Genomic DNA, 15,260 nt, shown 5'->3' with positions numbered 1-15,260 from the left:
CTGGAATTCACATTAAGTTTTATTGACATTCGAAGATTAGTTCAGCCAATGAAATTATTGAAATATCATCAATTGCATTAAATATGCAATTTTTCTCCAACTAAAATAAACCATTTTATTTTTCAAAATATGAGCAGATCTTGTATAACAAAGATATTCTGAAACTTGAATTCAAATTGGAAAAGTTAGGGCCACAGTGTTATTGGTCTTCACTTGCAATAACAGCACAGACCCTAATCTGTTGGTAGATCACATGATTGCAGATCTGTGTTAACCTCTTTGGAGTTGTATGAACAGCACATACTTTGATCAGACAGCACATTAAATGACTGCAGACCTGGGTCTATCCTGCTTAGAGTTGTATGAACAGCACAGACCATGATCAGATGGCATATTAAATGACTGCATATATGGGTCTACCAGTTTGGAACTGTGTACATGTTACACATGCATAATATAGTTTGGCATTATTTCATTATAAGCTGAGTCAGTCAAATTGCAGCAGTAGTCATAAAGCTGCATCCACCCTAAACACTGCTGAGTTCTTTATTAGACCTTCTGAATAAGCTTCATTTTAACAGAAAAGCTTCAGCATGTTAGGATGAAACGGACTTAAATTTTAAATCTAAAACACTCAAAATTCTAAATTTAAACTTCAAGAATTATTTTTGTCAAACTGAAGCAAGTCCCAGCTTGAGGACTTGATCAACTAAAACTTTGTCCTCATTGGACTAAACCTTATTTCTTAACAATTCTTCAAGTTAAACAGAATTCCTCAGCATATAAATTATAACTTTTAAATCTTGTTCTATTTATTATAAAATATCAAGAAAATGGCCATAGCCTGCACACTGAGCAATGATCAAAACATTGCCATAAAAATATGACCTTGATACCAAGGTCAATGGGGCAGAATGAACTGTGTTGATTCATCCAAAATATGAAGAATATCCATCAAATGCTTTAGGATATATAAGCAAATAAAAAACTTTCACATGGAATTGACCTGAACACAAATTTTCTAATCCGAAGGTCAAAGGAGCAAGTGTGTTGCTGAATGAATTGTCTTTATTTCATAATGATTCAGCCCAGTATAAAGTGAATTAATTGCTGGGTTTAAGAAATATAAGCAAATACATTTTTTAAAAACCAAAACCCTAATGCACAATTTATCTGACTGTGACGTTAACTCCAAGGTCAAAGGGGCAAGCATGTATGTCAAAGAATGAATTTTCTTAGTTTCGGAATAATTCACTCCAAACATGATGAGAATATGTACAGCGGTTTAAGAAACATAATCAAATGAAAAACTTTCACATAAACCTTAATAAAAGATATCCAATCCAAGGAAAAAGGAACACGTATGCTGCTGAATTAATTGTCTTAGCTTCACAATGATTCATCTCTGTATGGTACAAATCAATCAAGGAGTTTAGGAAATATAAGCAAATAGACATTTTTAAAACCAAAACATTGAGGCCAATTTAATCTGACTGTGACCTTATCTTCAAGATCAATTTGTCAAGTGTATATGTAAGAAAATCAACTGTCTTAGTTTTAAAACGACATGGATAGTATGGTCAATATACTGGCAACACGATAAATAATATAATATGTTTCACATATATTCACAAGCTTTATCCCTCATCTTTTGTAAACTTAATCTCTTATAACCATAATTCACAATTGTAGATGGCCAAGAAATCTGGGTTGCTTTTGAAATTTATTCCAATGGTGTTCATTGTATATGTAAACAACTCTTTCAATGTTTCTCTAGCTTTTCTATCTTTATCTGCATTTAATGGTACATCAGCATCATTTGTCCAATAACAAAGATGGTCAAATTCTGTTCACCAGTATTTTGGGGTAAATTTGTATAAATGCTTTTCTATTTTTAGTCGATTGGCAGAATCATTTGTACAAATATGAAAGTCTATTAACCCTTTACCTCACAGAGCATAGTGACAAAGTGCAGCACGCTATAAATAGAACACCTGTTACTTAATCGACAGCATATGCATAGGCCTGCCTGTGAACTGTTAAGCAATGTAGTGTATGTTACGTTTAACAGCAGTTTTAACCATTTTACATTTTTGGTACACATCTCTTATATGTAGAAAAATTTAAGAGTAAAGTCCGATTGTTATAGCTGTGTAATTATTTTTCACAGAAGAATTTTTTATGTGCTTTAAAATCAAGAGAGAACTCGTTCACCGTCATGTCAGTGAGGCCGCGTTACCAACCATAGCTGCCATTTCCGATACTCGAAATTTACAAAGTTTTCGTGTGCGTCTTCATCACTAAGTCATCTGAATTTGATAATTTATAAAAACTAATTGCTGCCAATATCAGAGACTTTACCAAATTTATTGAATCTTTTGTGGTTGTGATTCTAATTGTGAAAACTTCGTACGTACTGAATGAAATCTGCGGCCGCCATTTTGGAGAGTGGAGATTACAACCCAGTTACTTTAAATAGCAGATATTGACCAGTGCATGAATAGCAACCATGTGATCTGACGTAATTGTCATTCACAGAAATGAATGTAGTATCTAATGGGGGATTTTTCCCCAAAGGTGGTGCTACGAAAACCAGCTCAAAATGGCTGATGTTTACAGCAGGCGTCAAAAGGCGCTTCCATGCGAATCTTGTAGAGGTGTCAAAAGGCACTTCCATGTGAATGGAGCTGAGGCGTCCAAAGACGCTTACATGAGGTAAAGGGTTATACTAGGATGCTTTCTCTAAAGTTTGGTCAAATTCTATTGCACATTAAATTCATTACAAGTTGTTTAAATTTCTTTATAATTTTAGCAAATGTGACACTATTTGATGGTGGACTGGCATCACTGGAACAAAATTGAAATCTCTCTATGCCAATATGCTTCAAGTTTGGTCATTTTCAGTTGAATGGTTTTTGTGAATGGAGAGTTGTCCTATTTTTTGTAATGGTGGCCACCTCTGATGGTGGATCAGCAGAGATTGTACAAATCTGAAAGCCCTCTATGCCATGAAGCCTTCTGTCAGATTTGATAAAATTTTGTTAAGCCATTTTTGAAAAATCTATTTTATCCAGACCTGAAAGGACTCCATGCTTTGTGTCAAGTTTGATCAAATTCTATTCAACGGTTTTTGAGAAGAATCTGTTTCAAGACTTCTAATTTTAGGAATGGCAGCCATATTTGGTGGTGGATTTGCATCATTATAGAAATTTTAAATGTCTTCATGCCAGTATGTTTTTCATCAAACATTGACTAAATTTTGTTCTGCTGTTTTGGTAAAGTCATTTAAAGGTTTTCCTATCTTTTGTAAACTGGCCATAGTTGTTTTGTGGATCAGCATCAGTTGCATAAAAATGCTTTATGTTAAATGGATCCTTTATATCAAATTTAGTCAAATTCTGTTAAGTGGTTGTGAAGTAGTTTTTCTATCTTTAGTAACTTTAACCATATCCAATGGTGGATTGCCATATTTCGTAAATGTTTTAAGGTCTTCATGGTATGATGCTTTCCATCAAGTTTCAAAGTCTATTTGGCAGTTTTTGAGAAAACAGAGTTTTCAATTTTTATTTCATTTTTGATCAAAACTGGATCTGATATACAACATCCAGAGCTGTAATTAGGTCAGAATATCATATACCAGACTTCTTCATGAGTGGCCGAGTGGTCTAAAGTGCTCTCCGTTATGGATCACTGCCATCTCACCTCTGTCTGCGTGGGTTTGAGTCTCGGATTCGGCTAATGTGGGTATGTGAGAAAGTTTGCCAGTAGCTTCACGTGGGTCGGTGGTTCTTTCTGGGATTTTCCCGGGTTCTTCCTCCACCATTAATACTGGCCATCATGTATAGCCTATTGTGTGCTGAAAAATAGTGTTAAACCCTAAAACAATAACTTCCTCATTAATATGCATACATCGTGTTCATCATTGAAACCATCCAAAATCTTCACAGTATATGCCCATTTCTCAAGTTTGATTAATATCAGATTTTAAAAAATGACTCCAAAAGTGGTAATGTCACACAGCTGCCAACCCACAGTACAAAAATACTAACTGCTTATGACAAAAATACTGATTTTCAGGATCAAATACTTTTTAAAAAACTTTAATGCATATGTAGTTATTTACAACATCTATAACCATCAGTAAAGTAATTTACTTAATTATTTAATGTCAAAGATGTATGTGTTTCTCTTTCACCTTCTGAGTAAGTCTTCAGACACAGGCTGTTTATAGGTGCCTTTTCCACACTATGTCTTTTCAGTCATTATCAATTCCAATGCACCATCTATCATTGATGATCTGAATTCTGTATGATTTGTTTTTACTAAATTAAAACTACTCTCACAATCAGCATTAGAATGAGGTAAAGAATGAAGTCCCAACATAAAATAACTCAGATGACTATTTTCAATTCAGTAAACCAGTAATCCTATGCAATTTTACTGTCAGAAAAGAGTGTGTAAAATAAATCACCAGCATCACTAGCAACTGAAAGTGGACGGTTCCTTTCCAAAGAAATTTGGTAGAATTACATCAAGGTTCTCTCTGGTATTTACAAATGCTGTAAGATCAGGCTGTGCTGTTGATGATGAAGCAGCAAACTGATGTTTATTATCTTTTCATGCTGTTTTATGTCATGGGCACCTCCATGCCCAAAGGCAAAATTACAATTACACAATTGGCAAATTTCAAGGTTGTCTCCTTTACTAGATGGTTTCACAAATTTAAACAAGAGGGCATAATTGTCCTTCCAGTTCTCTTTTCTTTTCATTGCTGGAGAAAATTCTGAATCTTCTGCTTTCCTTTCCAACATGATGAAGATGAGATAAGAGTGATAGCAGCACATGCTTTGTGCAATCCAATATCATGGTTAATGACTAGCATGTTAGCACTGATTTTGAATGAACTAATTATATTTTAGAATTTTATATCCCTAAATACATGCAATAAATTTACTCTAAGAAAGGAACTGGGTGCTCATTCTAAACAGAAAATTGCAAGAAAAATTTTAAATTAATTTTAACACGAAAAACATACACCAGTGCTCAGGTCCAAAAGATGGGAACAAATATATGAAAAACATTACACTTGGCTGCTTCGTAATGAGGTCAGCAAAGCAGATACAAGATCACAATGTGTGGATCTCACTCAATATCAAACTCATCAGAGATTTTGATGATATAAGTCCATATTCCAAGTCTGATCAAAATCAGATCAGAAATATGGACTCCTGCAAGGTAACAAGCAAATGTTGATGGATGAGTGCTGACTAGTTACACAGAACGCATCACACATGCAGCGCCATACAATAAACCTACTTGGCCTTATGGTCAGGTGAAGTAAACAATAAAGATCACATTGCATGCTTCCTAGCATAATAAAGACCTTTGTAACCATTCTGTATATCCCTATTGCCCAGGATAGGGGTAGGCACTGCTCCTGGTATCTTGACCATCCCAGGCATTTTAGTCATGGGTGATTTCAGCACAGAAATTTCAGTGGTAGGAGAGGAAGCTACGTCTCCACCATTTTCTTTTACTTTGTTCTCACCTGACTGCTGTAAAAAATGAAAACATGGCAAATATAATATTATAAGACACAACTAAACTGTACAAAACAACTGAACTTTTAAAGAGGACATAGTTTTACAAAGAGACAGTACATAATTAGCTGTAAATAATCATCAGTCAAACTGATTTTAATTTACTCTATAAAATCTACTGTCAGAATTGACTGTGGAAAGACTAAAGTCACTACACGAGTCTAAACTCTATGTTCTTTTTTTGTATACAATGATATCATGGTTACAGTAACTCTATGCACATTTTGTATACAATGATATCCCAATTAAGCAACAGTAATTCTATGTACATTTTTAATGATATCCCAATTAAGCAACAATAATTCTAGGTACATTTAAGTATACAATGATATCCCAATTAAGCAACACTAATTCTATGTACATTTTTGTATACAATATCTTGATTAAGTAACAATAACTTTATGTACTATTTTTTATACAACGATATCATGGTTCAGAAAAACAATTTTTTTCCAGTCATCCAACCATCCCTGTTTTTCCCTCCCAACCCGCAAGTTCTTTTTCCCCATAGGTTTAAAAAACAAAATCAAAAAATCCCAGAATTGATTTGTGCATCTAACTGAGCCAGTTTTGTCCAGTGCTTAGTACATTATATATACTAATCATAAAAACAACCTACCTACCTACCCCTTATTTTAAAACCAGTGCAATATGAAACACGTATTTTATTTTTGGCCTTTCAGTAACTCTATATTTTGTATACAATGATATCACAATTAAGCAGTGGTAACTCAATGTATTTTTTTAAATACAATGATATCATGATTAAGTAATCAATCTCAGCAAATAAGCCATTTTTAATGTATTTTGCCGATGTCTGTTATTCACACTTCAGCATGCCATACTTTCAGATACTAAGAGCAAAGTCCAGATAGTGAGCTAATAATAACATTGGTAAATGGGGACAATGATGACCCAGAAGAGTTCAGTACAAAACTAAAGGTGTGACTCTTTGGATGAAATTGAGACCTTTATTTTAAATAAGAGTCCCTCAAAGGAACTGGTGCTCTTCTATCCAATAAGAATTTCCAGAAATTCAAGATAAAACCATTAGTTCTTTTTAACCACAGTGTTGAAACCTTCTTTGATATATTGAGTAGTAAGATTTTCAGATTAGCAGATATGGGACCATATTTGATGTAAGACTGGGACTAATTTTTTAAGATAAATATTATTAAAAGACTTTTGGTGAAAGCCCTATGCCGATATGACTACCCTTCAGGAAGAGTTGCGGTAATGAGATTTAAAAAATGGCTGTTGTGGCAGCCATATTTGATAAAAGATTAGTACCATCTGTGCTGTAGGACCAACCAGATACCGTACAAAGTCTTTTGGAGAAAACCCAATGCTGATATGACCATCAATTCTGGAGGAATAGCAATACCAATATTTTCATGATGGCAGTCATATTGGATTTATAATTATTATCATTTCACTTTGGACCAGCTAGACATTATAAGAAGTCATCTGGTGAAAACCCAAAGGCAATTCCATGCAGGATTTTCAAGATGGCCACTGTGGTGGCCATACTGGATGTTACAATGGATGGTACAATTTTAAATCATGACCAAGAAAAGCCATAAGAAGTCTTTTGGTCAAATAACCATACTGATTTAAATTTCCATTCTGAAGAAATAGTGATGAGATTTTCAAGATGGCTGCTGCTGTCACCATATTGGATGTCAGATTGGAATCATTTTCATTTAGGACCAATTTAGACATCATAAAACTTGTCATGAAAATCCCATGTTGATATGACCATCCACTTTGGAGGAGTAATGACAAGATTATCAAGATGACCAATGTGGCAGAAATGTTGGATGCGCAAGTGGCACCACTTTCATTTAAGATCAATCAGACATTATAAAAATCTTCTAGTTAAAACCACATTTTCAAGATGACCACTGTAGTAGCCATAATGGATGTCCTAGCAGCTCCTTTTCATTTTACATAACTTATGCTAACAAACGGGTGGACACTGGGCAACAGATGATGGATAAGATACTATGGATAAAAAGCCATCCCATAAGCTCTTCTGGTCTATGACCAGTAGAGCTAAAATTACTTTAATAAACAAAACAGTTCTATTAAAAGAATCAAAACACAAACTTTCAGCCAAATATAAAATACTTATGAATTGAAAATTATTTATAATATTTCTGTTAAGATATTGATATAAACTGCAGATATGGTTCCAAAATCTATGATACTGAGCAGAATGATGGCACAAAATATGATGTTTTTATAGCAACTCAAGTGCACTTGGTTCACTGCGATGTTAATAAAAATGCATATAAGTGGCCTGTAGCATGGGGATGGTGGTGGGGTGGAAAGGACAGTTGCTCTGGGTGTCAAAACCCCTTTGGGGCATCAGTGATGGCTCAGGTGCCATTTACCTTAGTATGCCACTGGAAATGACTAATGTTTTGACAGTCACTTAACTGCACTGGGGTGACCATAATGTCAAATGAAATGCATGGCAGTGTCTGATGTTTTGACAGCCACTCAACTGCAGGAAGATACAGTAATTTGTCTGTTCAAAGTTTAACCAGAGTATCAAATGCTCCAGTGCAACTAATATAAGGTGCTGAAAGATTCATCGTTTTGCTTCAATTACTTTGTAAACATCACAGCAGATCAATTATTCAATATTTCCACCTCAATTTAAACATACAGCTCAATTATGCACTTCCCAACACAAACTTGGATGGTTACACAAGACTGAGTGCTGTATAAATATGTATCCAGTTAAACATGCTGCAGGGACTAGTGACACATAAGGATCACTTTTGCTTACAGATGGGGTTTAGCCTGTCTCATTTACACAACCAGATTACAGTGAATGGCACATATGAACTGATTTGATTTTTACACGCCTCGATGTAGGTGCCAGTATAGTATGGAGAAGTGACCAATGGGTATCAATGACCTTGACCTTTGGTCTGGGTATGTGGTCTAGAAAGAAATTTAATGTGTGTAAACAATTATTTTCTTATTAGACCACGAACTTTGATTAAAATTCAATGGTCTCTTTTTCTTACATTTTCCAAAGTACAAATGAGCCAGTTTGGTGAAGGAACTTACTATAGAACAAAACTTACTCCCCTTTACCATACCCTAAATGCAACCCCCCACCCCACAAACTTCATACAGAACTAAAGTTATTATATGAAAAAACTTATTCTTATTTCAGTTAATAACCTTGACCATTATCCTTTAGACTACAAACACTGGTCAAGATACATGGTGAAGAATTAAAATTTCAGTCCAGAAATCATTTTTCTTCTTTCAATCACAATGTCCTCTGATTTTCTGACCTCCAAATAAATAGGCTTCTTTCTTATACAAAGTGCAAGCCATCCACAAAGTCAGGTCTATGTATGATATCATGAAATTTAATGTTATTTGGAGAAAAACATTTTTCTTCTTTCAGTCTGTAATCTTTACCTTTGGCTTCTTCCTAACTGAAAGTGCAAGTAATCCAAAACTCTGAAAACTACACATGGTTGTATGTAAAACCAATTTTTCTTCTTTCAGTCTCAGTGATTTTGACCCTTACTCTTCTTACCTCAAAATCAATAAAGTTCTTTCTTATCCTGAATACAAGCCATCCACAAAGTTTGATAACTATAGATGATAGTAAATTTGTTGTGTGGGCACCATTTTTCTTCTTTCAGTACAATGACCTCGACCTTTGAAATTTTGACCCCAAAACTGATACCAGTCTCTCTTACCATAAGCGCAAGTCATTTACAAAGTTTGGTAATTGTAGATGGTGGGGAACTCAAGTTACTATGTAGAAATGGAATTGGTAACATACATATAAACAGATGAATGGACAGACTTCATAAAAACAAGAGAAGGTGTATTTACAGGTGGACTTTAGAATATACCTTTACAGTTTATACATTTATTCTGGTCTTATAAACTAAACCAGATAGTGTTGTGCCATTTATTAAAATTGTATAAATGAGCATTGGTTGTGCAAGACTGGTCAGTAAATGAAAGAAAAACAGCATCAATAAATCACACCATTAAGAAAACTGCTGTCTTAAATGACACAATCATAGAAAGGTCACATGTTCATAGAGGACAATTTTAATATGCTCTTTTCTTAATTTTAATAACATCTTCAAAATATATACTGGAACTACTGTAGCAGCAATGTGTGCATCAGAAAGGTCCAGACTCACTACAATTTACTCGGTAGGGCTTTAAACAGAAGAACTTCTGTTGTAAAGCCAAAGCTTGAAGATGGGCATCCATGGGCTTAACTCTTGTAAATAATGATGGCGACAACTGAAAATCCAAGTAATTCAAGGTCTCATTAAAATAATGGTGCTGTATAAGTTTAACTGAAATGCAAAATCCCTTAGTAAAATCATGCTGCTGAAAGCAAAGTTAGAAAGATGGGCAATCAGGGGCCATAACTCTTCAAAAGATAATGTGGAACACTTAAAATTAACTCATTCAGGATCTTGGCAATACCAAGGAGTACACCAAATTCAGCTGAAATCCAATAAAGCTTAGTAAAATTTTCCTAGATAAACCATGGTCAGGAAGAGTCAATTAGGGGTCATAACTCCTGTTAATGATGTCATGGAAAATTGGATCCAAACATGCTCTGGGCCTCATCAATCTGAAGCCACATGCTAAATTGGATGAAATCCATCAATTTTGGTTTGATTATCAGATGTAAATCAATGTCAGGAGGATGGTCAAAATCATGAAACTATGATTCTTCTCAAAAGAGACAAAACTTATGTGAGGCACATGTAAGTACATGAGACAAAACATATGTGAGGCACATGTAAGTACATGAGACAAAACCTATGTGAGGCACATGTAAGACATGAGACAAAACCTATGTGAGGCACATGTAAGTACACGAGACAAAATATATGTGTGGCACAAGTAACTGCATGAGACAAAACCTATGTCAGGAACATGTAAGTACATGAGACAAAACCTATGTGAAGCATATGTAAGTACACGAGAAAATACTTATGTGAGGCACAGTAAGTACATGAGACAAAACCTATGTGAGGCACATATAAGTACATGAGACAAAACCTATGTGAGGGACATGTAAGTACATGAGACAAAACCTATGTGAGGCCCATGTAAGTACATGAGACAAAACCTATGTGAGGCACTATAAGTACATGAGACAAAACCTATGTGAGGCACATGTAAGTACATGAGACAATACCTATGTGAGGCACAGTAAGTACGAGACAAAACCTATGTGAAGCACATGTAAGTACATGAGACAAAACCTATGTGAGGCACATATAAGTACATTAAACAAAACCTATGTGAGGCACATATAAGTACGAGACAAAACCTATGTGAGGCACATGTAAGTACATGAGACTAAACCTGTGAGGCACATATAAGTACATGATACAAAACCTATGTGAGGCACATGTAAGTACATGAGACTAAACCTGTGAGGAACATGTAAGTACATGAGACAAAACCTATGTGAGGCACATGTAAGTACATGAGACTAAACCTATGTGAGGCACTATAAGTACACGAGACTAAACCTATGTGAGGCACATGTAAGTACATGAGACAAAACCTATGTGAGATCACAAACAAAACTAATATAAAAGGGACATCCATATCTTGTGACCATATAAGCACCAAACTGAATCAGAATACATGTATACTTAATAGGTCATGAGTTATGTTGGCTACTAGGATCTGGCATAATAGAAATTATATATTTGATGTAGAGGGAACTAACTCTTATCAAAATTAGACCTGAAAAGATTAAAAATTTGAAAGGCAGATCTATATGTAATAAGCAATTCACCTATTAAATGATAATAAATTATAAGTAAAGATTGAGGAACTTCGTTCATTACAAGCAACATCTCATAAAGATATTCCATTTATTGTCAAGGGCCATAACTTTATTCAAAATGAAACTGAAGAGACAAAACTTACAAACTGTACATCTAAGGCTATGAGACATACCAAACTGCATTAGAACAGTTTGCAAGCTATGCTAGTTACTATGCACTGCAGATATAAAACTGATGGAAAAAGGACAATAACTCCATCAAAACTAGACATAAAAAAACATCACTGACAAAACACACACATCTATATACAGCAGGCAATTAACCTACCAAACTGAAACCAATTATGTGCAAGGGTTACGTAAGTATGCTAGTCAAAGTGTTGATGGACAAATGGATGGACAGAAAAGGTGATTACTACAATAGGGCTTTTACATCTTGATGTAGGGACCTAATAAAGGACACATTTTTTATGGTCTCTTGTGTACCTTTAATAGATAGGTCACTATACTTAGAGAATAACAAAGTATATTTTACAAGATAATACTGTGTATTTTCATGGGTTAACAATATTTTTTTATTTCATTGTTATTCCAACAACGCAAAGAAAATCCCAATGAGATAAGGGCCACATGTGGTGCAGAGGGCCTTAATCTTACTGATACATTTACATCAATCATCAAAACTCTTTTAAGTGTGTTTGTTGTATTTGAGTCTATTTTGAGCATAACAGAATTATAAAGCAGTTTATATTGTTTCAATGTACAAGTTTATATTGTTTCAATGTACAAGAATGTGTGCTGTGTCTGGCAGTCATCTTTCCACTCATGCTTTAAATCAATATGTGTGATGTGATCAATAACACTGGTCAACAGTGAAATCATTACTGACTTGAAAAGGCCCTAATCTGTAGTATTTTGGTGTGCCGAACACGAATATAACCGTGAAAAATTTGTATTGGCTCTCGTTTTGAAGATATTCATATACCTCATTTTCTATGTTTCACTGTGTAAATTTCTCCAGTAGGACTGCAGCAACATCCGGAATAATGATGTAACATTGCATAATACCATCATGCTCACATCATCCACAGTTGATTGCATCATTTTCTGATGCAATGCAATACTAATGCCATGCGGCTGCTGAAGTAAGTTGACGTCAGCAGTGTACTATACATGTGTAGGCCTATTATACTAATGCCAGGCGGCTGCTGAAGCTGACGTAAGCAGTGTACTATATAAAGCCCAATCAGATAGGTTCAGCATTTAAAATATTTTAGACGTTGTGCGAGACAGTTCAAGCTACTGTTACATAAAACTTATTATTTTATCCATTTACGTACAATAAAGAACAGTAATGCCTCGAAAGTGTGTTAATACCGCGGACAATTTTTGCTATATTTGTGGGGAAGTGACATTTGCCAACCAGAAGAAAAGTATCAATTCTCAAGTGAAGAAGGCATATCATCTTTACTTCGGATGCAAGGTTGGTGACCAAGACAAGCCTTGGGCTCCGCATATATGCTGTGCTACATGTACAACACAGCTTTCACAGTGGTTGAATTGCAAAAGGTCATCAATGCCGTTTGCAGTCCCAATGGTGTGGAGAGAGCCAAGCAACCACCTAAATGACTGTTACTTCTGCTTGGTTCCTCCTCTTTCCGGCGGAATAACGAAGCGAAAGAAGTCGAGAATAGTCTACCCAAACATTCCGTCTGCATTGAGACCAGTTCCACATGGTGAGGGACTTCCTATTCCAGAACCTCCAGCAGAATATTCTCTTGATTCATCTGACGAAGACAAAGGTGAGTCGACCTGTTCTTCTCCTGGTCCATCAGCATGCAGTGATCCAGATTTTCACTGTGGTGCATCATCAACCCCACACAGAATAACACAGGAAGAACTAAATGACCTGATTCGTGATTTGGACTTATCAAAGAACAAGGCAGAATTGCTAGGATCAAGACTCCAACAATGGAATCTTCTAGAAGAAGATGTCACAATTACTGCATATCGAAAGCGCCACCAGCGATTGGAGCCTTTCTTCAGAAAGGAAAGTAATCTGATATTCTGTTCCGATATTGAGGGCCTCATGAATGCTTTAAAAATCACTCATGACCCACAAGAATGGAGACTATTTGTGGACTCTTCGAAACTGAGTCTCAAGGCTGTGCTTTTGCACAATGGAAACATTCTTCCATCTATTCCAGTAGCGTATGCTGTCCACATGAAAGAGACATACGATAACTTAAGGCAGCTACTGAATTCCATTGAGTATAACAAGTACAGCTGGCACCTCTGTGGTGATTTGAAGGTAGTTGCCCTTTTAATGGGACTGCAGCAAGGATATACAAAATACATGTGTTTCTTATGCGAGTGGGATAGCTGAGCAAGGGAAATGCACTACATGAGGAAGGAATGGACTCACAGGCAGAATGTAGCCATTGGAGAGAAGAATATCCAACACCCAGCTCTGGTTGAGGCTCAGAAAATCTTGCTACCACCCCTTCACATCAAACTAGGTTTGATGAAGAACTTCGTGAAAGCCATTGACTGGACTTTCCGATACCTGCATGAAAAATTCCCTCGACTCAGCGAAGCAAAGATTAAAGAGGGAGTTTTTGTGGGTCCTCAGATTCGAGAGCTTTTCAAAGATGACCGGTTCAACAACTTGCTGGAAGGTGACGCGAAACAAGCATGGAATGCTTTTCGCCTAGTTTCTACAAACTTCCTCGGAAATGTTAGGGCAGAAAACTATAAGGAACTAGTAGAAGACATGTTGATGAAGTATAAGAAACTTGGCTGCAATATGTCTCTAAAGATTCACTTCCTTCATTCCCATTTGGATTTCTTTCCTAGCAACTGTGCTATTGTTAGTGATGAACACGGCGAACGTTTTCATCAAGATATCGCAACAATGGAACAAAGATAACAGGGAAAATGGTCCACTACAATGCTGGCTGACTACTGCTGGACACTCCTCAGAGATGCTCCCGAACAGCTGTACAAGAGACAGGCGAAGAAATCTAAGATGTAGTCAATGACTTGATTTTTTATAGGTAGGCTATTACAGTTGACCTTTTACTATTGGAATGCATTTCGTTATGTAAACATTAATTTCTTGCAGATTACAAAAGAACTAGAGCCAATTTTGCAATTTGACTGTCATATTCGTGTTCAGCACATAAAAATTGATAAGAATTGACTAATTTTATTTCAGTAACATGACTTTTGTAAAAATTTGTTGTCCAGTGTAAGACAAAAAATTCAACGAGTATGAAGTATAGAAGTACTAGAATTACTGAAAATTAAAGAATAATTAAATGTTATATGAAAATGACAATTTATACTTATTTACATCGATTTTTCATTCAGGTGATAATATTATCAAACATACCACAAAAATTCTAATTACAGAATTGCACTTTATTCTCAGCACTGCACTTTAAGTTAAGATTTAACAACAGTCATGGTCCATCCAAATGAATAATTTACATAAAGCACAGATAATGGCAAAGACATACTTCTAGTTACATGTAGATAAATTTCCTGTTACAATTTAAATCCTTTTGAAAGCATGTCTCATTTATCCACACCTTTAAATCCAAAGGAACCACAAAACTAAAATACTGGAACTATTGCCTGAAGCACAAGTGCTAATTAAACACTAATTATAGAACAGAACTATAGCTCACAATTCACTGATTAATGGACAAAACCACTGAATAAACATCACATCAAAAAACTCTAGCCCACAAATATTTGCCAAGTACATAATCTTGAAATTGCATAATTACATAAATCCAGCTTTCCAAATGCCATAGATAATCAGGATTGATCACTCACAT

The 15,260-nt window shown here is 35.4% G+C and overlaps 1 protein-coding gene across 1 annotated transcript in view; it reads right to left on the bottom strand.

The window, feature by feature from the left end:
• LOC149808494 (uncharacterized) overlaps positions 1 to 15,260 on the bottom strand; it is a 192,735-nt gene that overhangs the window by 53,499 nt on the left and 123,976 nt on the right. Inside the window, exon 6 of the mRNA XM_089969873.1 lies at positions 5,384 to 5,555. Within this exon, the coding sequence (XP_089825999.1) occupies positions 5,384 to 5,555 (172 nt within the window). The remainder of the gene's footprint in view (positions 1 to 5,383; positions 5,556 to 15,260) is intronic.

The sequence above is a fragment of the Sinohyriopsis cumingii genome, chromosome 1 (assembly GCF_028554795.1).
Source record: "Sinohyriopsis cumingii isolate HCF-2022 chromosome 1, ASM2855479v2, whole genome shotgun sequence".
Taxonomy (NCBI): domain Eukaryota; kingdom Metazoa; phylum Mollusca; class Bivalvia; order Unionida; family Unionidae; genus Sinohyriopsis; species Sinohyriopsis cumingii.
The sequence above is the reverse complement of the archived record's forward strand: the minus strand, read 5'-3'. Positions and strand labels throughout refer to the sequence as shown.